This window comes from Coregonus clupeaformis, chromosome 18 (assembly GCF_020615455.1).
Source record: "Coregonus clupeaformis isolate EN_2021a chromosome 18, ASM2061545v1, whole genome shotgun sequence".
Taxonomy (NCBI): domain Eukaryota; kingdom Metazoa; phylum Chordata; class Actinopteri; order Salmoniformes; family Salmonidae; genus Coregonus; species Coregonus clupeaformis.
Genome location: NC_059209.1, coordinates 53,824,824 through 53,849,419, shown reverse-complemented (window position 1 = coordinate 53,849,419; position 24,596 = coordinate 53,824,824). Strand labels below are relative to the sequence as shown.

At 43.7% G+C, this 24,596-nt stretch overlaps 1 protein-coding gene across 1 annotated transcript in view; it reads left to right on the top strand.

The window, feature by feature from the left end:
- LOC121573316 (clathrin heavy chain 1) overlaps nt 1-23,088 on the top strand; it is a 45,860-nt gene extending 22,772 nt beyond the window's left edge. Inside the window, 19 exon segments of the mRNA XM_041885231.2 lie at nt 478-507; nt 509-604; nt 770-912; nt 1,123-1,357; nt 1,444-1,566; nt 1,747-1,892; nt 2,043-2,226; nt 2,444-2,636; nt 6,264-6,421; nt 11,631-11,795; nt 11,896-12,003; nt 12,345-12,512; nt 12,622-12,771; nt 12,921-13,052; nt 13,408-13,518; nt 13,611-13,781; nt 14,288-14,509; nt 20,641-20,716; nt 20,950-23,088. Of these exon segments, the coding sequence (XP_041741165.2) occupies nt 478-507; nt 509-604; nt 770-912; nt 1,123-1,357; nt 1,444-1,566; nt 1,747-1,892; nt 2,043-2,226; nt 2,444-2,636; nt 6,264-6,421; nt 11,631-11,795; nt 11,896-12,003; nt 12,345-12,512; nt 12,622-12,771; nt 12,921-13,052; nt 13,408-13,518; nt 13,611-13,781; nt 14,288-14,509; nt 20,641-20,716; nt 20,950-21,071 (2,733 nt within the window). The 3' untranslated portion in view covers nt 21,072-23,088.
- The last annotated feature ends 1,508 nt before the right edge of the window (nt 23,089-24,596 follow it).

The window sequence follows — 24,596 nt, the reverse complement described above, 5'->3', positions numbered from 1 at the left end:
CTCTCTCTCTCTCTCTCTCTCTCTCTCTCTCTCTCTCTCTCTCTCTCTCTCTCTCTCTCTCTCTCTCTCTCTCTCTCTCTCTCTCTCTCTCTCTCTCTCTCTCTCTCTCTCTCTCTCTCTCTCTCTCTCTCTCTCTCTCTCTCTCTCTCTCTCTCTCTCTCTCTCTCTCTCTCTCTCTCTCTCTCTCTCTCTCTCTCTCTCTCTCTCTCTCTCTCTCTCTCTCTCTCTCTCTCTCTCTCTCTCTCTCTCTCTCTCTCTCTCTCTCTCTCCCCTCTCCTCTCTCTCTCTCTCTCTCTCTCTCTCTCTCTCTCTCTCTCTCTCTCTCTCTCTCTCTCTCTCTCTCTCTCTCTCTCTCTCTCTCTCTCTCTCTCTCTCTCTCTCTCTCTCTCTCTCTCTCTCTCTCTCTCTCTCTCTCTCTCTCTCTCTCTCTCTCTCTCTCTCTCTCTCTCTCTCTCTCTCTCTCTCTTCCCCCATCAGGAGGCTAAACTGACAGACCAGCTGCCTCTGAGTCATAGTGTGTGACCGCTTTGACTTTGTCCATGACCTGGTTCTCTACCTCTACCGCAACACTCTGCAAAAGTACATTGAGATCTACGTTCAGAAGGTAAGAGTCATCAGCCTGGCAGTAGGCACAGTGAGGAGGAACACAGCACTGCAGCCAGGGAAGGAAGATGAAACGTGTCAAGATACCTTATTGTTGGTTTTACCAATAGCATTAGCTATCCTATAAATGTTTTCTGCTGTCATTGCGTCGCATTGATGTGTGTAGGTGAACCCTAGCCGGCTGCCAGTGGTGATAGGAGGTCTGTTGGATGTAGACTGTGCTGAAGACGTCATTAAGAACCTGATCATGGTGGTGAGAGGACAGTTCTCCACAGACGAGCTAGTGGCAGAGGTGGAGAAGAGGAACAGGTACAGACACACAACTTTACACACATGGTCTCCAACCCTGTCTGCTCCTGTACGTCCTCAACATTTTGTCTGATAACTTTCAGGCCTGTCTTTTCCCCCGTGTGAAGGAATGCTTAAACGTTTTCTGACCAAATGTTCCCCCAAAGTATTGTTTGTGACTTACGTTTTCAAGAGGGTTTCTCAGAAGTAGATTTTGCGTGTGTGTCCCAGACTGAAGCTGTTGTTGCCATGGCTGGAGTCTCGTATCCACGAGGGCTGTGAGGAGCCGGCTACCCACAATGCCTTGGCTAAGATATACATAGACAGTAACAACAACCCGGAGCACTTCCTGAAGGAGAACACCTTCTACGACAGCACTGTAGTGGGGAAGTATTGTGAGAAGAGGGACCCCCACCTCGCCTGTGTCGCTTACGAGAGGGGCCAGTGTGACCTGGACCTTATCAAGGTCTGAACGCACGCACACACACACACACATACACACAGATTACTATGATGCACTGATTGATGTGGTTTCATTGTGCTCTGTTGTAGGTGTGCAATGAGAACTCCCTGTTCAAGAGTGAGGCTCGCTACCTGGTCCGACGGAAAGACCCAGAACTATGGGCTAATGTTCTAGAGGAGAACAACCCTTATAAACGCCAACTAATAGACCAGGTCAGTAGAATGCCCTCTGATAACCCTGTGTTGGTTTACTGTGTTTTACCTGCTTCCCTGTGTTCACACCTGTGGCTCCCTGTGTTCGGACCTGTGGCTCCCTGTGTTCGGACCTGTGGCTCCCTGTGTTCGGACCTGTGGCTCCCTGTGTTATGACCTGTGGTTCCGTGTATTTCCCAGGTGGTGCAGACAGCTCTGTCAGAGACCCAGGACCCAGAGGAGGTGTCGGTGACTGTCAAGGCCTTTATGACAGCTGACCTGCCCAATGAGCTCATCGAACTACTGGAGAAGATCGTACTGGACAACTCAGTCTTCAGCGAGCACCGGTCAGTCACTGCGCGCGCGCACACACACTACTTGGCCCCACCTTTAAGCTTTGAGGTTAAAAAGACTACTAATACCTGTAGTTAAAAGACTACTAATACCTGTAGTTGAAGTCTTATCTAGCCTCTGTATCTTCTCTGTTACTACCCCAGAAACCTCCAGAACCTGTTGATCCTGACGGCCATCAAGGCAGACCGGACGCGTGTGATGGAGTACATCAACCGCCTGGACAACTACGACGCCCCAGACATCGCTAACATCGCCATCAGCAACGAGCTCTTCGAGGAGGCCTTCGCCATCTTTAAAAAGTTTGACGTCAACACCTCTGCCATTCAGGTAAACAAGAGTCTGAAGATGATGCAAATATTTAGCTAATCATTGTATCCGCTTTATTTCAATGCACCAATAATACTCTTCTTTACTTTACTTTTCTTTGTGCTCCTTACAAATATTTTATTATGGTACCCTCTTTTTATTTAATACCAATAATACTTTTCTTTGTGCTATTTACTCATTCACACAGCATAACCATACCGTCCACCTGTGTCTCTAGGTCCTGATCGAGCATATCAGTAACCTGGACAGAGCCTATGAGTTTGCAGAGCGTTGTAATGAGGCTGCGGTATGGAGTCAGCTGGCCAGAGCCCAGCTCCAGAGAGACCTGGTTAAAGAGGCCATCGACTCCTACATCAAAGCTGACGACCCATCAGCCTACATGGAGGTGGTCAGCGCTGCCAGCAAAAACGGTAGGACAACACATCGCCATAACTAAGCTACACGGAGATGGAGGAACATGAAAAAGAAAGGAAACAGAGACATTAGTCGGGATAAGTCCAAAAAGAGTTGTCACCAAAATTGTCTAATAAAATGAAGCCTTCTATGCGCTGTGTATAATGTATGACAGGGTTCCCCAATGTGTTTGTGTATATGTGTGTGTGTGTATGTATGTATGTATGTATGTATGTGTATGTATATATATATATATATATATATATATATATATATATATATAAACACACACACACACACACAGTGGGGAGAACAAGTATTTGATACACTGCCGATTTTGCAGGTTTTCCTACTTACAAAGCATGTAGAGGTCTGTAATTTTTATCATAGGTACACTTCAACTGTGAGAGACGGAATCTAAAACAAAAATCCAGAAAATCACATTGTATGATTTTTAAGTAATTAATTTGCATTTTATTGCATGACATAAGTATTTGATCACCTACCAACCAGTAAGAATTCCGCCTCTCACAGACCTGTTAGTTTTTCTTTAAGAAGCCCTCCTGTTCTCCACTCATTACCTGTATTAACTGCACCTGTTTGAACTCGTTACCTGTATAAAAGATACCTGTCCACACACTCAATCAAACAGACTCCAAACAGACTCCAAACAGACTCCAACCTCTCCACAATGGCCAAGACCAAGGACATCAGGGATAAAATTGTAGACGTGGACAAGGCTGGGATGGGCTACAGGACAATAGGCAAGCAGCTTGGTGAGAAGGCAACAACTGTTGGCGCAATTATTAGAAAATGGAAGAAGTTCAAGATGACGGTCAATTACCCTCGGTCTGGGGCTCCATGCAAGATCTCACCTCGTGGGGCATCAATGATCATGAGGAAGTTGAGGGATCAGCCCAGAACTACACGGCAGGACCTGGTCAATGACCTGAAGAGAGCTGGGACCACAGTCCCAAAGAAAACCATTAGTAACACACTACGCCGTCATGGATTAAAATCCTGCAGCGCACGCAAGGTCCCCCTGCTCAAGCCAGCGCATGTCCAGGCCCGTCTGAAGTTTGCCAATGACCATCTGGATGATCCAGAGGAGGAATGGGAGAAGGTCATGTGGTCTGATGAGACAAAAATAGAGCTTTTTGGTCTAAACTCCACTCGCCGTGTTTGGAGGAAGAAGAAGGATGAGTACAACCCCAAGAACACCATCCGAACCGTGAAGCATGGAGGTGGAAACATCATTCTTTGGGGATGCTTTTCTGCAAAGGGGACAGGACGACTGCACCGTATTGAGGGGAGGATGGAAGGGGCCATGTATCGCAAGATCTTGGCCAACAACCTCCTTCCCTCAGTAAGAGCATTGAAGATGGGTCGTGGCTGGGTCTTCCAGCATGACAACGACCCGAAACACACAGCCAGGCAACTAAGAAGTGGCTCCGTAAGAAGCATCTCAAGGTCCTGGAGTGGCCTAGCCAGTCTCCAGACCTGAACCCAATAGAAAATCTTTGGAGGGAGCTGAAAGTCCGTATTGCCCAGCGACAGCCCCGACACCTGAAGGATCTGGAGAAGGTCTGTATGGAGGAGTGGGCCAAAATCCCTGCTGCAGTGTGTGCAAACCTGGTCAAGACCTACAGGAAATGTATGATCTCTGTAATTGCAAACAAAGGTTTCTGTACCAAATATTAAGTTCTGCTTTTCTGATGTATCAAATACTTATGTCATGCAATAAAATGCAAATTAATTACTTAAAAATCATACAATGTGATTTTCTGGATTTCTGTTTTAGATTCCGTCTCTCACAGTTGAAGTGTACCTATAATAAAAATTATAGACCTCTAAATGCTTTGTAAGTAGGAAAACCTGCAAAATCGGCAGTGTATCAAATACTTGTTCTCCCCACTGTATGTGTGTATATACAGTGGGGAGAACAAGTATTTGATACACTGCCGATTTTGCAGGTTTTCCTACTTACAAAGCATGTAGAGGTCTGTAATTTTTATCATAGGTACACTTCAACTGTGAGAGACGGAATCTAAAACAGAAATCCAGAAAATCACATTGGCGATTTTTGTCTCATCAGACCACATGACCTTCTCCCATTCCTCCTCTGGATCATCCAGATGGTCATTGGCAAACTTCAGACGGGTCTGGACATGCGCTGGTTTGAGCAGGGGGACCTTGCGTGCGCTGCAGGATTTTAATCCATTACGGAGTAGTGTGTTACTAATGGTTTTCTTTGAGACTGTGGTCCCAGCTCTCTTCAGGTCATTGACCAGGTCCTGCCGTGTAGTTCTGGGCTGATCCCTCATCTTCCTCATGATCATTGATGCCCCACGAGGTGAGATCTTGCATGGAGCCCCAGACCGAGGGTGATTGACCGTCATCTTGAACTTCTTCCATTTTCTAATAATTGCGCCAACAGTTGTTGCCTTCTCACCAAGCTGCTTGCCTATTGTCCTGTAGCCCATCCCAGCCTTGTCCACGTCTACAATTTTATCCCTGATGTCCTTGGTCTTGGCCATTGTGGAGAGGTTGGAGTCTGTTTGGAGTCTGTTTGGAGTCTGTTTGATTGAGTGTGTGGACAGGTGTCTTTTATACAGGTAACGAGTTCAAACAGGTGCAGTTAATACAGGTAATGAGTGGAGAACAGGAGGGCTTCTTAAAGAAAAACTAACAGGTCTGTGAGAGCTGGAATTCTTACTGGTTGGTAGGTGATCAAATACTTATGTCATGCAATAAAATGCAAATTAATTACTTAAAAATCATACAATGTGATTTTCTGGATTTTTGTTTTAGATTCCGTCTCTCACAGTTGAAGTGTACCTATGATAAAAATTACAGACCTCTACATGCTTTGTAAGTAGGAAAACCTGCAAAATCGGCAGTGTATCAAATACTTGTTCTCCCCACTGTATATGTGTACACTATATATACAAAAGTATGTGGACACCCCTTCAAATGAATGGATTTGGCTATTTCAGCCACACCCGTTGCTGACAGGTGTATAAAATCGAGCACACAGCCATGCAATCTCCATAGACACACTTTGGCAGAAGAATGGCCTTACTAAAGAGCCCAGTGACTTTCAACCTTGCACCGTCATAGGATGCCACCTTTCCAACAAGTCAGAAATATTAACGCTACAGCATACAATGACATTCTAGACGATTCTGTGCTTCCAACTTTGTGGCAACAGTTGGGGGAAGGCCCTTTCCTGTTTCAGCATGACAATGCCCCCATGCACAAAGTGAAGTCCATACAGAAATGGTTTGTCGAGATCGGTGTAGAAGAACTTGACTGGCCTGCAGAGTCCTGACCTCAACCCCATTGAACACCTTTGGGATGAATTGGAAATCCCACTGTGAGCCAGGCATAATCGCCCAACATCAGTGCCCAACCTCACTAATGCTCTTTTGGCTGAATGGAAGCAAGTCCCCGCAGCAAGGTTCTAACATCTAGTGGAAAGCCTTCCCAGAAAAGTGGAGGCTGTTATAGCAGCAAAGGGGAGACCAACTCTATATTAATGCCCTTGATTTTGAAATGAAATGTTCGACGAGCAGGTGTCCACATACTTCTGGTCATGTAGTGTTTGATGTTTGTATATAATGTATGATGTGTGTGTATTGTAGATAACTGGGAGGATCTGGTGAAGTTCCTTCAGATGGCCCGTAAAAAGGCCCGGGAGTCGTACGTAGAGACGGAGCTCATCTTTGCTCTGGCTAAAACTGTCAGACTGGCCGAACTAGAGGAGTTTGTTAGCGGACCTAACAATGCCCATATACAACAGGTAAAGGTGTCAAATATGTACAAAATGCATATACAGTGCCTTCGGAAAGTTTTCAGACCCCTTGACTTTTTCCACATTTTGTTACGTTACAGCCTTATTCTAAAATTGATAAAATTGTTTTTTTCCCCTCATCAATCTACACACAATACCCCATTATGACAAAGCAAAACAGGCTTTTGGAAATTTTTGGTAATTTATTAAAAATTAAAAACTGAAATATTACATTTACATAATTATTCAGACCCTTTACTCAGTACTTTGTTGAAGCACCTTTGGCAGCGATTACAGCATCGAGTCTTCTTGGGTATGACGCTACAAGCTTGGCACACCTGTATTTGGGGAGTTTCTCCCATTATTTTCTGCAGATTCTCTCAAGCTGTGTCAGGTTAGATGGGGAGCGTTGCTGCACAGCTATTTTCAGGTCTCTCCAGAGATGTTCGATCGGGTTCAAGTCCGGGCTCTGGCTGGGCCACTCAAGGACATTCAGAGACTTGTCCCGAAGCCACTCCTGCGTTGTTTTGGCTGTGTGCTTAGGGTTGTTGTCCTGTTGGAAGGTGAACCTTTGCCCCAATCTGAGGTCCTGAGCACTCTGGAGCAGGTTTTCATCAAGGATCTCTCTGTACTTTGCTCCGTTCATCTTTGCCTCAATCCTGACTAGTCTTCCAGTCCCTGCAGCTGAAAAACATCCCTACAGCATGATGCTGCCTCCACCATGCTTCACCGTAGGGATGGTGCCAGGTTTCCTCCAGATGTGACACTTGGCATTCAGGCCAAAGAGTTCAATCTTGGTTTAATCAGACCAGAGAATGTTGTTTCTCATGGTCTGAGAGTCCTTTTAGGTGCCTTTTAGCGAACTCCAAGTGGGCTGTCATGTGCTTTTTACTGAGGAGTGGCTTCCGTCTGGCCACTCTACCATAAAGGCTTGATTGGTGGAGGGCTGCAGAGATGGTTGTCCTTCTGGAAGGTTCTCCCATCTCCACAGAGGAACTCTGGAGCTCTGTCAGAGTGACCATCGGGTTCTTGGTGACCTCCTTGACCAAGGTCCTTCTCCCCCAGTTGCTCAGTTTGGCCGGGCGGCCAGCTCTAGGAAGAGTCTTAATGGTTCCAAACTTCTTCCATTTAAGATTAAGAGTGATGGAGGCCACTGTGTTCTTGGGGACCTTCAATGCTGCAGAAATGATGTGGTACCCCTCCCCAGATCTGTGCCTTGACACAATCATGTCTCGGAGCTCTACGGACAATTCCTTCGACCTCATGGCTTGGTTTTTGCTCTGACATGCACTGTCAACTGTGGGACCTTTATATAGACAGGTGTGTGCCTTTTCAAATCATGTCCAATCAATTGAATTTACCACAGGTGGACTCCAATCAAGTTGTAGAAACATCTCAAGGATGATCAATGGAAACAGGATGCACCTGAGCTCAATTTCGAGTCTCATAGCAAAGGGTCTGAATACTTGTGTACAGTGCCTTGCAAAAGTATTCATCCCCCTTGCCGTTTTTCCTATTTTGTTGTATTACAACCTGTAATTTAAATGAAATTTTATTTGGATTTCATGTAATGGACATACACAAAATAGTCAAAATTGGTGAAGTGAAAAGAAAAAATAACTTATTTCAAAAAATTCTATAAAATAAATAACGGAAAAGTGCATACAGTGGGGAAAAAAAGTATTTAGTCAGCCACCAATTGTGCAAGTTCTCCCACTTAAAAAGATGAGAGAGGCCTGTAATTTTCATCATAGGTACACGTCAACTATGACAGACAAATTGAGAAAAAAAATTCCAGAAAATCACATTGTAGGTTTTTTTATGAATGTATTTGCAAATTATGGTGGAAAATAAGTATTTGGTCACCTACAAACAAGCAAGATTTCTGGCTCTCACAGACCTGTAACTTCTTCTTTAAGAGGCTCCTCTGTCCTCCACTCGTTACCTGTATTAATGGCACCTGTTTGAACTTGTTATCAGTATAAAAGACACCTGTCCACAATCTCAAACAGTCACACTCCAAACTCCACTATGGCCAAGACCAAAGAGCTGTCAAAGGACACCAGAAACAAAATTGTAGACCTGCACCAGGCTGGGAAGACTGAATCTGCAATAGGTAAGCAGCTTGGTTTGAAGAAATCAACTGTGGGAGCAATTATTAGGAAATGGAAGACATACAAGACCACTGATAATCTCCCTCGATCTGGGGCTCCACGCAAGATCTCACCCCGTGGGGTCAAAATGATCACAAGAACGGTGAGCAAAAATCCCAGAACCACACGGGGGACCTAGTGAATGACCTGCAGAGAGCTGGGACCAAAGTAACAAAGCCTACCATCAGTAACACACTACGCCGCCAGGGACTCAAATCCTGCAGTGCCAGACGTGTCCCCCTGCTTAAGCCAGTACATGTCCAGGCCCGTCTGAAGTTTGCTAGAGTGCATTTGGATGATCCAGAAGACGATTGGGAGAATGTCAGATGAAACCAAAATATAACTTTTTGGTAAAAACTCAACTCGTCGTGTTTGGAGGACAAAGAATGCTGAGTTGCATCCAAAGAACACCATACCTACTGTGAAGCATGGGGTTGGAAACATCATGCTTTGGGGCTGTTTTTCTGCAAAGGGACCAGGACGACTGATCCGTGTAAAGGAAAGAATGAATGGGGCCATGTATTGTGAGATTTTGAGTGAAAACCTCCTTCCATCAGCAAGGGCATTGAAGATGAAACGTGGCTGGGTCTTTCAGCATGACAATGATCCCAAACACACCGCCCGGGCAACGAAGGAGTGGCTTCGTAAGAAGCATTTCAAGGTCCTGGAGTGGCCTTGCCAGTCTCCAGATCTCAACCCCGTAGAAAATCTTTGGAGGGAGTTGAAAGTCTGTGTTGCTCAGCGACAGCCCCAAAACATCACTGCTCTAGAGGAGATCTGTATGGAGGAATGGGCCAAAATACCAGCAACAGTGTGTGAAAACCTTGTGAAGACTTACAGAAAACGTTTGACCTGTGTCATTGCCAACAAAGGGTATACAACAAAGTATTGAGAAAGTTTTGTTATTGACCAAATACTTATTTTCCACCATAATTTGCAAATAAATTCATTAAAAATCCTACAATGTGATTTTCTGGAATTTTTTTTCTCATTTTGTCTGTCATAGTTGACGTGTACCTATGATGAAAATTACAGGTCTCTCTCATCTTTTTATGTGTGAGAACTTGCACAATTGGTGGCTGACTAAATACTTTTTTTCCCCACTGTATGTATTCATCCCCTTTGCTATGAAGCAACTAAATAAAATCTGGTGTAACCAATTATCTTCAGAAGTCACATAATTAGTTAGATTGCACACAGGTGGACTTTATTTAAGAGTCACGTGATCTGTCACATGCTGTCAGTATATATACACCTGTTCTGAAAAGCCCCAGGGTCTGCAACACCACTAATCAAGGGGCACCACCAAGCAAGCGGCATCATGAAGACCAAGGAGCTCTCCAAACAGGTCAGGGACAAAGTTGTTGAGAAGTACAGATCAGGATTGGGTTATAAAAAAATATCCGAAACTTTGAACATCCCACAGAGCACCATTTAAATCCATTATTAAAAAATTTAAAGAATATGGCACCACGACAAACCTGCCAAGAGAGAGCCGCCCACCAAATCTTTAATCAGAGAGGCAACAAAGAGACCAAATATAACCCTGAAGGAGCTGCAAAGCTCCACAGCAGAGATTGGAGTATCTGTCCATAGGACCACTTTAAGCTGTACACTCCACAGTGCTGGGCTTTACGGAAGAGTGGCCAGAAAAAAGCTGTTGCTTCAAGAAAAAAATAAGCAAACATATTTGGTGTTCGCCAAAAGGCATGTGGGAGACTCCCCAAACATATGGAAGAAGGTACTCTGGTCAGATGAGACTCAAATTGAGCTTTTTGGCCATCAAGGAAAATGTTTGGCGAAAACCCAACACCTCTCATCACCCCGAGAACACCATCCCCACAGTGAAGCATGGTGGTGGCAGCATCATGCTGTGGGGATGTTTTTCATCGGCAGGGACTGGGAAACTGGTCAGAATTGAAGGAATGATGGATGGCGCTAAATACAGGGAAATTCTTGAGGGAAACCTGTTTCAGTCTTCCAGAGATTTGAGACTGGGACGGAGGTTCACCTTCCAGCAGGACAATGACCCTAACAATACTGCTAAAGCAACACTCGAGTGGTTTAAGGGGAACATTTAAATGTCTTGGAATGGCCTAGTCAAAGCCCAGACCTCAATCCAATTGAGAATCTGTGGTATGACTTAAAGATTGCTGTACACCAGCGGAACCTATCCAACGAAGGAGCTGGAGCAGTTTTGCCTTGAATAATGGGCAAAACTCCCATTGGCTAGATGTGCCAAGCTTATAGAGACATACCCCAAGAGACTTGCAACTGTAATTGCTGCAAAAGGTGGCTCTACAAAGTATTGACTTTGGGGGGGGGTGAATAGTTATGCACGCTCAAGTTGTCTGTTCTTTTGTCTTATTTCTTGTTTGAAACTATTCAAAGTCATGCATGTTGTGTAAATCAAATTATACAAACCCCCAAAAAATCCATTTTACAAAATAGGATAAATGCCAAGGGGGGTGAATAGTTTCGCAAGCCACTGTAAATACAGTATTTCTGTTTTTTATTTGTAATACTTTTGTAAAAATGTCTAAACCTGTTTTTGCTTTGTCATTATGGGGTATTGTGTGTAGTAGATTGCTGAGGATTTTTATTTAATACATTTTAGAATATGGCTGTAACGTAACAAAATGTGGAAAAAGTCTTGGTCTGAATACTTTCCGAAGGCACTGTATATTTAAATTTTTTTACATTTTAGTTATTTAGCAGACGCTCTTATCTAGAGCGACTTAGTTAGTGAGTGCATACATTTTCATACTGTATATCAGGGTTCTTCAATTCCGGTCCTGGAGGGCCGAGACACCTCTGTTTTTCATCCTCTCCTTCTAATCAGGGGCTAATTCAGACCTGGGACACCAGGTGAGTGCAATTAACTACCAGGTAGAAATAAAAAACAGAAGTGTTTCGGCCCTCCAGGACCGGAATTGAAGAACCCTGCTGTATATCAACATGCAACGTTTGGTCACTGAGACCCTTCGTCTCAACTTTCAACTCCTCTTTCTCCCTCTTCACTCATTCCTCCCTTTCTTTCTCCCCATGTCCTTCTCCTCATCCAGGTGGGAGATAGGTGTTATGAGGAGGGGATGTATGATGCTGCCAAGCTGCTGTATAATAATGTGTCCAACTTTGCCCGCCTGGCGTCCACGCTGGTACACCTAGGAGAGTACCAGGCTGCTGTGGACAGTGCCAGGAAAGCCAACAGCACACGCACCTGGAAGGAGGTACACCTTAACATTTCTACACACATTTGGCTGTATGTGTAAGTGATAGATGGAAGCTCCATTTGTTGGGCTGTGTATCGTGACTGAGCTCTCTCTCCAGGTGTGTTTTGCGTGTGTGGATGGGGAGGAATTTCGGTTGGCTCAGATCTGTGGTCTTCACATTGTCATCCACGCTGATGAACTGGAGGAGCTCATTAGTGACTATCAGGTAAATACCCTGTATCATTCACCTGATGATGCGTCCATAGTTTACTGTCAGGTAAATACCCTGTATCATTCACCTGATGATGCCCTCCATAGTTTACTGTCAGGTAAATACCCTGTATCATTCACCTGATGATGCGTCCATAGTTTACTGTCAGGTAAATACCCTGTATCATTCACCTGATGATGCGTCCATAGTTTACTGTCAGGTAAATACCCTGTATCATTCACCTGATGATGCCCTCCATAGTTTACTGTCAGGTAAAGGGAATGTTTTCAGATATTTTAGGTGTCTGTACAGTATCTATGTGTTGTGGTTAACTCATGTTTGTGTCTGTGTATCAGAACCGGGGCTACTATGAGGAGCTGATAGCCCTGTTGGAGGCAGCGTTGGGTTTGGAGCGCGCTCACATGGGCATGTTCACAGAGCTGGCCATCCTCTACTCCAAATTCAAACCCCAGAAGATGAGAGAACACCTTGAACTCTTCTGGTCCCGTGTCAACATCCCTAAGGTGTGATGCATGTGTATGTGTGTGTCTGAAAATATTTATTGTAAGTAAATATTTCTCTCTCCCATATCGGTCATGTCTGTGACCTCACTTTCTGTGGTTGTCCAATCAGGTGCTGCGAGCAGCGGAGCAGTCTCACTTGTGGGCGGAGCTAGTGTTTCTGTATGATAAATACGAGGAGTATGACAACGCTGTCCTCACGATGATGTCACATCCTACTGACGCATGGAAGGAGGTGCAGTTCAAGGACGTCATTGCCAAGGTAACATGACCTCCTGAGACCTCGCTCACAAAACAGTTAAGAACCTCGCTAAAGGTATACTAACCACAACTGTAGCCAATCGCTCTCATTTTCTAATTATTTCACCTCTCTCCACAAGGAACTTCATTGTGTTGTATGATTATTTCTAGGTGGCCAATGTGGAGCTGTACTACAAATCCCTTTCCTTTTACCTGGACTACAAACCTCTGCTGACGAACGACCTTCTGACCATACTGTCACCACGGTTAGACCACAGCCGCGCGGTCACATACTTCACCAAGGTAATCAATCAACATTTTTATATTTTTATTTTACCTTTATTTAACTAGGCAAGTCAGTTAAGAACAAATTCTTATTTACAATGACGGCCTACACCGGCCAAACCCGGACGACGCTGGGCCAATTGTGCGCCGCCCTATGGGACTCCCAATCACGGCCGGTTGTGATACAGCCTGGAATCGAACCAGGGTGTCTGTAGTGACGTCTCAAGCACTGAGATGCAGTGCCTTAGACCGCTGCGTCAGTCATTAAACCAGGAATTGAATGTAAATTAAGAATTAAAAATCTTGATCACACAATAAAACACTGCAAAGTTAGCAGCAACACAAGACCAAATAATGTGACGTGTTTTTCCAGATGAACCAGTTGAAGTTGGTAAAGCCTTACCTGAGGTCAGTTCAGAGTCACAACAACAAGGGAGTCAACGAGGCCCTTAATAACCTACTGACAGACGAGGAGGACTACCAGGTGAGTGAGTAGTGTGTGTGTTGTTGCCTGACTTTTCTGTCAGTGTTCTCCATAGACTCTGAGCCTGACTTGTCTGCCTGTGTTGTCTATAGGGTCTGAGGGCGTCTATCGATGCGTATGATAATTTTGACACCTTTGGTCTGGCCCAGAGACTGGAGAAGCATGAGCTGATTGAGTTCAGACGCATAGCAGCATACCTCTACAAAGGTAACAACCGTTGGAGACAGAGTGTGGAACTCTGCAAGAAGGACAAATTATACAAGGTAAATATTTTATTTTAGATACTAGCTGTTCCTGCCAAACCAGCGCCTGGATGCAGACGCAATGCTGTGCACAGGGTTTTCATCTTTCTGGGCAGATTTTTTGTTGTTGTTGGACCCTTTCACATTTCAATCTACTCTGACTATAGCCTGGTGGGGGCACTGTTTCGCTTTGTAGGAGGGAAATACTAGTGAATATATTTGGCCAACTGCAACCTGTTGAAATAAGTGTCTTTCTTCAGTTTTCTCCTCAGTAGCTTTTCAGCTTTGTAATGGTATGTAACCCTGGTGCAACATCTATGAGAATCAAAATGTTCTCTCATCAATCAATCATTCAATCAATAAATCCATCCGTCCATACCTTCCCCTGTCAGCCTGTCTCCGGATGGGATACTGTATGCTGCAGAGACCCTGCTGCAGTCTCAAATCAATCAATCTATTAATCAATCAACCAATCAATCAACCAATCAATCATTCAATAAAGTCCCCTCTTCCTGTGTGTTTGTCAGGATGCGATGCTGTATGCTTCCGAGTCAAAGGATGCAGAGTTGGCTGAGACCCTGCTGCAGTGGTTCCTGGAGGAGGGCAGGAAGGAATGTTTCGCTGCCTGTCTGTTTGCCTCCTATGACCTGCTGCACCCTGACGTGGTGCTGGAGCTGGCCTGGAGACACAACATCATGGACTTTGCCATGCCATACTTCATCCAGGTCATGAGGGAGTACCTCACCAAGGTCAGTCCTGCTGCAAACACAGCGAGCACAATCTATGTCTTAAATGACACCCTATTCCCTATATAGTACACTGCTTTGAACAGAACCCTATGAGCTCTGGTCAAAAGTAGTGCACTATATAGAGAATAGGGTGCCATTTGGGACGTACATCACATTTTTATTTCAGTGGGTGAAAATGTTGTATAATATTAGATAAATAATGGATCTCTTCTTGCTAACTTGACTGTTTAATTTTTTTCCCAGATTATTGATTTCTCTTCCTGTAAGAGACAGACAGTTGTCCTTGATGTTCTCTCTGTAGGTATTGAAAAAGCAGACAGGGTTTAGAGATGAAGCAATACTTTTGGCAATACAAATGAAGAGGAAAGTTTACTTAAAGATGTGATAACGCTGCTAGAGAAAGCTTTCACTCTGTTTCTTTTCAAAGGCTAAATGATTCTGTACAAATATACAACTTGATTATTTTGTGTTTCTTCACTAAGTTAAAAACATGAGCCGCTCCTTAAGTGGGGAACCCTAGCATTCCTCTAGAGTTAAAGTAATCTCTAATGACACCACTTCCTGTAACCTTTGACCCCAAGCCATGTGAGGTCACCACTGTGGGTTCTCTTCCAGGTTGATGAGGTTGCAGAGAAGGTGACGGTCTCTGGCTCTTTATTTCTCTCCTTTTTATTCTTGTCTGTTTTCTGTTGTAACATAGACCCTAGGTTTCTGATGTAGGAACCTAGCATGGACTTGTACTGTAGACTGAGAATGCTTAATGGAGGGAGTGCTGGCCAGCCCTGGTCCTAGAGAATGTCACAGGGGGTGCAGGGTTATGTTCCAGGCCAGCACCAACACAGCTGATTCAGCAAATTGTGTTTCTAGATTGAAGGCTGAATCAGGCGTGTAAGTGCAGGGCTGAAACAAAAGCCTGCACACACTGAGAACCTCTAGGCATCAAGCACATAGAAACCATGTGTTTGATACCATTCCATGTATACCACTCCAGCCATTACCACGAGCCGTCCTCCCCAATTAAGGTGCCACCAACCTCCTGTGCTCTAGGACCAGGGTTGGCCACCCCCGGGTCTCTCCTCTAACTGCTAATCCCTGACTGCTTGCTCCTGGTTAACAGTAACACATGATAGAAGTCCTAGTTAACAGTAACACATGATAGAACAGTGTGATAGAACAGTAACACATGATAGAAGGTGCCAGAGGTGGGACCAAGTCACTATTATTTGAGTCACAAGTAGAACAGGTCAAGACTCGAGTCAAGTCCAAGTCATGCATTCTAAAAGCGAGTCGAGTCACAAGTTGTCAAGTCTCAAGTCAAGTAAAAAATATATATACAGTGGGCTCAAATTACTGGCACCCCTGACTGGCAATGCACAAACAATACTTTAAAAAATATAAACAATATAATTATAGAGAGAAACTCAAAATACCAGCATGTGAGAAATACTGTACTTTATTAATGTTTCAATGGAACCAACCAAAATCATACAATTATTTAATAGAAAATAAATGTCACCAAAACCAAGGTTTCATAATTATTGTCACTCCTCATTTAGTACTTAGTGCAACCACCTCTGGCAAGGATAACAGCATGGAGTCTTTTCCTGTAATGTTTGACAAGTTTTTAAGGAACACATTTGGAGGGATTTTGGACCATTCCTCTATGCAGATCCTTTCAAGATCCTTCACATTCTTGGGTTTGCGCTTATCAACTGCCCTCTTCAACTCAGCCCACAGATTTGATTGGATTGATGTCCGGCGACTGAGATGGCCATGGCAGAACATTGATTTTGTTGTCACAGAACAATTTCTGTGTGGATCATGAGGTATGTTTTGGGTCATTGTCTTGTTGGAAAGTCCACCTACGGCCAAGTCCCAGCCTTCTGGCAGAGAACCAGATTGTCAGCCAAAATTGCCTGATACTTGGTAGAATTCATTATGCCATCAATCTTAGCCAGTGCCCCTGGACCTCTGGAATTAAAACAGCCCCAAATCATCACTGACCCACCACCATATTTCACCGTGGGCATGAGGTGCCTCTCCTTGTATGCATCTCTGTTTCGACGCCAAACATGCCGATGATGTATCTGACCAAAACGTTCAATTCTGGTCTCATCTGACCAGAGCATCTTCTTCTAGTCATAATTTAAATGACGTTTGGCAAACTCCAAGCGCTTGCGTCTGTGTCTTGGGGTCAGAAAGGGCTTTCTTCTGGCAACCCATCCAAAGAGCCTGTGGTTGTGGAGGTGGCATCTGATGGTGCTTTTTGAAACCTGGTGACCCCAAGACGCCACCAAGGCCTGCAATTCTTTCACAGTGATTCTTGGGGATTTTGTTGCTTCTTTCACCATCCTCCTCCCTATCCTGGGGGGCAAAATGCATTTGCGTCCTCTACCCGTGAGGTTTTCAACTGTTCCATATCTTTAAAAAATATATATAATTGCCCTAAGAGGTATATTCAATCGTTTGTGGATCTTCTTGTAGCCATTACCAGATTTATGAAGGTCTACGACCATCTGTCTCTTTTGAACTGCCAGTTCTTTTGTTTTCTTCATGGTGTTGGATGACAAAGGGATATTGTATGCGTGTTACTTCATTTCTATACCCTAGTGAAACAGGAAGTGATGTAATGGCTTAATATAGTTCCTTAAGACTTAGATAAACTGAAATAAGTGGAATTGAATTCCTAGTTTAATTTTGGTAGATGTTATTTACAATAATCTTTAAGGGTGCCATTAATTGTGAAATCTTGATTTGGAGGACATTGATTTTTAATTAAATCAATAAATGATTTTGGTGGGTTCCATTGGAACATTAATATAGTACAGTATTTCTCACATGTTGGTATTTTCAGATTATCTCTATAATGATATTGTTTATATTTTTTAAAGTATTGTTTGTGCATTGCCAGACAGGGGTGCCAGTAATTTTGGAGCCCGCTGTATACATGCAATGACTTGTTCAACTACAAATCTTTTGTCTAATTTATTGAGGAACCAGACAGCCCTTTTCATTATTTTGTCTACAACACATTTTGATTAGCCTATGTAATTGTAAATTAGGGACCTTGTAGCAGTCGTAAGGGCATTAAATCAGCCGAAGGCAGGTTGACATGCTCAGTGTAGATTTATTTACAGGTCTTGGCGATCCAATCGTGAAAGTGCCATATCATACAAAATATACAAGTAGATTTACCAAATATACACAGGCAATAGCCCAAAAGAAATAGCCTCAGGACAGGTTAAGCCTGATACAATCTGAACGGACACAGGTACAGGGCAAGACTGTACAGCCTCCCCTTAAGAAACCAAAGCTCAAACAGGTAGGCCTGCATAAATAATATAAGCACTTGGCCCCCAGGACCATACAATTACCCAGTTGGCAATTACAACCAATCAACTGGTTCTACAATGTAAAAGGCAATTTCCACATCCATTGGTACATTCCGTTTAATCAGACTTAATGATTATTAATGATATTTCAACACCATGCATACATGGAACAATAATTATCTTATTCAACGTTCTGACTCCAAAGCATGGAGCGCAGGCTACGTAGCCTATTTCTATGGGCACTGAGGCGTGCACGCTCCTATTACGCACAACCAGAATGACAGAGACTAATGGTGCTTTCAAGACAACTGGAAACTCTGAGGTCAAATCATGACGTCAGTGATCTCCAGGTCGGAAAGTCGGAGCTCTAGAAAGAGGCCCGAATTCCCGATTTTGGAATTCCGAGATGGATGACCGTTCAGTCGGAGCTCGTTTTTTTCGATTTCCCAGTTGTCTTGAATGCACTGAAGTCGGAGATTTCAGAGTTCCCAATTGTTTTGAACGCGGCAATAGGAAACAGACACACAGAACTCGGGAAATATGAACAAAGGAAACCATACATTTGAATTAAATAAACAGAACTTGTACCTCATGAGTCTTGTGAACGTTCATGTGTACAATAAACATCACGCCACTCAGAGAGTAAGAAATGGTTGGCTAAATGAAAATGTATCGTAGGCCTATCAAACATGAAACAGAAATGTCTATGTGTTGCAATAAACTGTACGGGGATGGAATGATGAAACGCTAGCAATTCTTGTAGTATTAGATGGAATCTAGATTTACCACATAGGGCCTATGCATTTAAATGTGTGAAAGCAACAGCAAATATTTCAACGAGGAAAAAAAGCACTCCACTGGCGAAAGTTTGGAGAGCGGAAGTGAAGACCGCACCTATGGTGTGTCTTCGCAACTAATAATTCTGTTTAAGAACAAATTCCAAATGCAAGCTTCATAAGTAAATGATCAATTTCAAGCAATTGGTACATACCAAAAGACCAGTAGGCATATGCTAGTAATTGTTGCCCCATTGCTGGTGAGCTTGCAAAGTAAACAGTTCAGATTCTTGATCACCAAACTATTTTTGGAGCTGCATATTTATTTAATATGGCAATCCTCTCTCCCCACAGTTTGATGTTTGCGCTGCACCCGATCCTATAGCTGTACAGCAAATCAGCAATCTGCTTACTAGCTCCAAACAGAGTGCCGAGTGTGCGTTTCAGTGGCCAATCTGTTGCAGGTTTTTTTGCAAGGGCGATGTCTCTGGCTTTGTGTAAAATAATCCACGTAGACTCTGTTCCACAAAATGAGTGACAGACATTACAAAACCTGGCCAGATAAATTCAAGTCAAAGTCGAGTCTTGAGTCAAGTCTCAAGTTATTTTTTATTTTCTATCAAGTCGAGTCTCAGGTCATCAACTTTGTGACTCGAGTCAGACTCGAGTCCAAGTCATGTGACTCCAGTCCACAACTCTGGAAGGTGCTGTGCTATAATCCTCCACATCAGTAATCAGTTAGCCTGAGTGTCAATCTGTTTGTTCTATCATGCCAACTCCTTGTCACATATTGGCCCGACAATGACAACAATGGAGTTGGCAAGAGCACTAATGGATCTGGGACCAGGCTAGTAGTCAGCAGCTCCAGGACTGCAGTGTCTGCTGGTTTCCTCTGTACTCACCTGGTTAGATGGGCAGCAGATGAAGAGCAGCAGACACAGTGGCCCTAATGGCAAATGCCCAGTGTTCTTTTATTTTCAACCTAGACTTTGGAATGGTCAACAGTGCCCTGCCAGAGGATCTCAGGCTGTGTCCTGGCTCGTAGGGAGATAACTTATCTGAGATATAGGATGTGGCTAAACCAAGCCTAGCCTTAAACATGATTAATACAATTTGAAAATCTATTCTAAAAGTGACTGAAAGCCAGTGTAGAGAAGCTAAAATAGGTGTGATATGGTTACATTTCCTGGTGTCTGCTAAAAGCCGAGCTGCAGCATTTTGAACTAACTCTAGACGATGGAGTGATTTCTGACTAAGACATATACAAAGAGTATTACATTATGTAAATTAAACATTTCTGTTTGAATCCTTGCTTGATTTATGTTTTATTTAGCCTTTATTTGACACTGTGCTGCTCACACTTCTGAAGCATTGCCTGGGAAGATCGCTACACATTTACTTTAGCAAAATGACCACAAGCTAGCTTTGGATAAGATGGCAGTTAAATGTACAACTTGCACTTACAGTTAAAAAAAGATGCATGCTCTTAACCAAGCAGAATACCTTGGACAAACATCTCTAGGTGTTTGCTAGGCAAGGAGGAGTGCCCTGTAGTAGAAGCATGCTAAGTTATAATTTAGGTTTGTCTGTTTTGCTCCTGGACTGAGATGTGTTTGCGTTTTCTAAGATTGGATAAAAGTGGACTGTCAGCATCTTGGCATGGACCGAGCTTCTCCTCAACAGAAGACACAATGAAATGCTAATAAGAACTAAACTTACAGGAGTCCTGCTGCTTTTAGAGTAGTTTAAAGACGCTTCCTCACCTGTAAGGAAAGCTGTAGTGAAGTTTCTCACCAATTCCTCATGGCATTTTCTCTAAGGCATCCTCACTGTAGAGATTGATACTAGTCTATAAAGTGTAGTGTTATCTTCATGACAAAAGTAATATTTTTCATAATTTCTGTCTGTAGAACATTAAGATGTTTTTTAATGTATTTTTTTGACATTTTTATTCTAGTGAGCCCACCCATTAGATGACTGACTGGCTCCTCTCTCTGACCCCTGTCTTACCCTCTGTTCTCAGGTGGACAAATTGGAGGAGTCAGAAAGCCAAAGGAAGACTGAGGAAAAAGTCACAGAACCCACCCCCATAGTGTTTGGTAGGTTCGGTAGTGCACTCTATGATGCTTTTAAAATCCCAAACTAGCTCCAGTCCTTCTGCGCTGGTTTCTTCTAGCCTGTTAAAGGCTTGGTTGAGCTTTAGAGGAATCAGTTGGGGTGGGGAATGAGTAAGGGAATCTGAATGTAACGCTAGAAAGCTAGCTGTTTATTATTGATGAAATGTAGACAATCCTGTATAACCGTGTGTGTGCATGTATGTGTGTACATGCAGGTCAGCAGCTGATGTTGACAGCAGGTTCTGCTCCAGTGGCTCCCCAGCCAGGATATCCAGGAGGCTATGGATACGCTGCACCAGGCTACCCCACCCAGCCCCCCTACGGCTACAACATGTAGACCACCTCTACCCCACCTAGCCCCCTTATGGCTTCACCATGGGTCCATGCGTCTCAAATGGCACCCATTCCCTGTTTTGTGCACTACTTTTGACCAGGGCCCGTAGGGTTCCGGTGAGAAGTAGTGCACTATATAGGCTATAGGGTGTCATTTGGGTTGCAGATCATGTAGAGCATAAGTTCCCAATAACCCCACATCCCACCTGGAGCGCCTAACACCCCTCTTACCCAACCTCAGCCCCAACCTGAATCACACTTACCCTACACTGGGATCAAATACATTATACAGATGCAGCTTGCTTATGGATTAAAAATGTATTCCCTGCCTTGAAACCCCTGATACACAATCTCACTACTCTGAGACACATAGTCCACCTCTGGAAACTCCAAACCCCAACCAACCCCCCTCCCGCCCACCACCACCACAAGCAACTCTCTCAACCGAAAAGACTTCCACTTTGCTCCCTCCTCCTCTCACTCCCACCTCCTCTTGCTCCCCCTCCGTCTCCAATGGACTAGAGCAAGGCTAACTGACCCCACTACTTAGGCTGACCAGCCCCCCCATTCACCACCGCACAGCATGGCGACAGCTCTTAGCTCCTAGAGAAAATAACGAACAGATAAAAGCTAACGTACAGTACACCACTCTGTCCAGGTATATTATATTACTGTTCCATAGACTGTATCAACCATAGAGCAGCTTTTAAAAAAAAGAGATGATAATAGAGTGCTGGTAGTGAAGAGACTTTGTTACTGAGGAGAGAGAGGGAGTGGGTGAGGGGGGCGCAGCCCCGAATGCCCCCTCCCTACCCTCCCTTAAGCATGGCTAAGCCTTGTACAGGATGTGTCAACTTTGAGTCATTGTTCACGTTTGTTTCACGACTGTCTCATACGTTTGTTTCACGACTGTCTCGTACGTTTGTTTCACGACTGTCTCGTACGTTTGTTTCACGACTGTCTCGTACGTTTGTTTCATGACGGTCTCATATGTTTGCTTCAAGACTTTCTGTTCAATCGTTTTTGTTTGCCCATCTGAACAGGTACTATGTGTTGAAGATGCAACACTATACAGTACTATGGACAAGGAATACTAGTTATTGGGTGTACTTACTGTGTGTAGTTTATCAAGCATGTAGGGATCTGTTGACAACACTAAGACTGGGAAGGTTTGCATTGTTTCTCCTCTCCCCTGCGGTTTTGCTAGCTGATAATAACCAGGTCAACATGGACGTTTGGGTCTCTCCACTTTACACTGATGTATGGTACATGATCCCACAGCTCTGTAGTTGATGATGATGTGAAACATAACTGCTATATGCTGATGTCTGTGCATGTGCTGCCAAACATATAATACTGTAACAATGCAACCAGGAGCACAATTGTCATGTTACACATACAACAAGTATTACCTATGTTGTGTTCAAAGCTAAACAAATGTATTTTGAAGCCTTTACTGTCCCACCACTGACATCAACTAACAGAATGGTGAAGAAACTCTAATATTACACAGATGAGAATAAAAACATACTAGGGGAATATAACTCCTATATATCCCCGTGCCAGTGGTCCAGAGTTATCATTTAATGTACTGAAAAAACTGTATAATTTAAGATATGTTCCAATATTATGGAATACCATACAGTATGTATTGTCTATAGTGTATTGTTGTAGTTAGTCTTAAGCATAAATGTGATACTTTAAAAAAAGAAAATGACAATATACAAAAAGAGCGGAATACAAACATTAAACTCTTCAGCACGATTGCTTGCAGCAGCCATCATTCTGGGGTTTGGTTTCTTCTTGTTCAAGTAGCACATGTCTGATGAGAATGTTCTGGAAAACTACCGCCAGGGTTTATGGGTAAATCTGGCCTCATGCATCTGGAGCTGTGCCACGACATTGTACAAATGTTGGATTGGGGTTTCGTAGAAAACACTGAAATCTGAGCTGGGTACACATATTACCCTGTCTGTACAAGTCATGCTTTCTGAAGGATAATAAAGTTTACACTCACATTATCTGGTTGTGATCATTTCACAATGCTCCTAGTAGTAACCCCAGAAGGAACCTGGAAGTCTGTGGTAATACTATCAACTCTGGGTTTTACTAAGAACCTTTGGTCGTAAGGCCTACATAACACTGGTACAGACAGTCACAATGGTTCATCTCAGCTTATGACACTGTCCCGGCTGTTCATGAAGTGTTATGTCATTGATATGTTATGTGGCCGGTATGATGAAGAGTTCAAGTAAAGTGTATGGAGTAAGTTGACAATGCAATCTGACTTACTGACTTGGGGAGCATAGGTCATTCACAAACTTCCACGATCAGGTTTGGTGTTGAGCGGTTTTCTCCAATTCAAGGATGTTCTTGCTTCTTTTAGTTCTGATAATGCAATCGATACTATACAATCTACCGTATATCTCCAGAACATACCTGTTTCTGTTCTATCCAACTGGTCTTTGTCTTGCCTGACGCTGCAGAAATCCTCTGGCAGCCTAGCTACTCCTATGACATGACAAGTCAGGGGAGTTTGTAAAAGCACGTAGAGGTCTGTAACCAGGCCAGACTACTCAATGGAAAGCCTTCACTCTCTACTAGCACTGTTCCGGGACCAGTCCTGAGGGTCTGTCTGATGAAGGTCTCTGACTGATACATCAGGCTGTTTTTAACTTTGGATTTACAATAAATAGTGGAGAAAGGGTGGAGAGAGTGTTGTGATTTGTGCCTCAACTTCTGATGCCACAGTCCTGAGGATCACCAGTTGAAGCTGAGGAGCAAAACTGTCCCAGGATCAGTGGAGTTGAAATGTACTGCTGCACTTCATCCTCATCCTGGGAACCCCTACAGATGGAGAACGGCCTTTTTGTACACCTGCCCTTATAGGCCTTTTTGTACACCTGTTGTAGTAGGCCTTCTGTACAGGCTACATCACTTATATTCAAAGCAGCATCTATTCAACTTGATAATCAGAATAGATAGCTGAAGAAAAGTTGGTTAGGTAACAAAATAAATGATGTAAGCATAGGTCTTATTTGTAAATGAGGTTAGGAACGGAAGAAAATGGTTGGTGGTTTACAACTTTATTTTGATATGATTTTTCTATTCATAGCAAGACAAAGACATCTGTATTAATATTGTTTTGGTTGCAGTCTTCTCATGGATGTAGCATATAAGGGGGATGGATGTTACTGAGGCACACCACTTGATTGATGGTGTTTTGGGTCTGAAGCGCCTTTGTACAGCCTTGACCACGGCTCTCTCTCGCTCTGATGGGAGCAGGGTGGAGGAAGGTGCTGTTTCAACATTACGCTCTCTACAGGGGTTGATACTTTAATTTACATCGCTGTGTGTTTGTTTGCTTAACTGGTAAATTGATGCTTTGCTAATGTAACGCTCCACCTTATTGCGAGTTTGGCGCGTGCAAGGATGTGACGCGCCTTGACTCAAGAGAGCGAGAGAGAGGGAGAGAGAGACAGCCCCGCCCTTCTTGTGTGGAACGAAACTGCCCGGTCTCCCTCGGCTC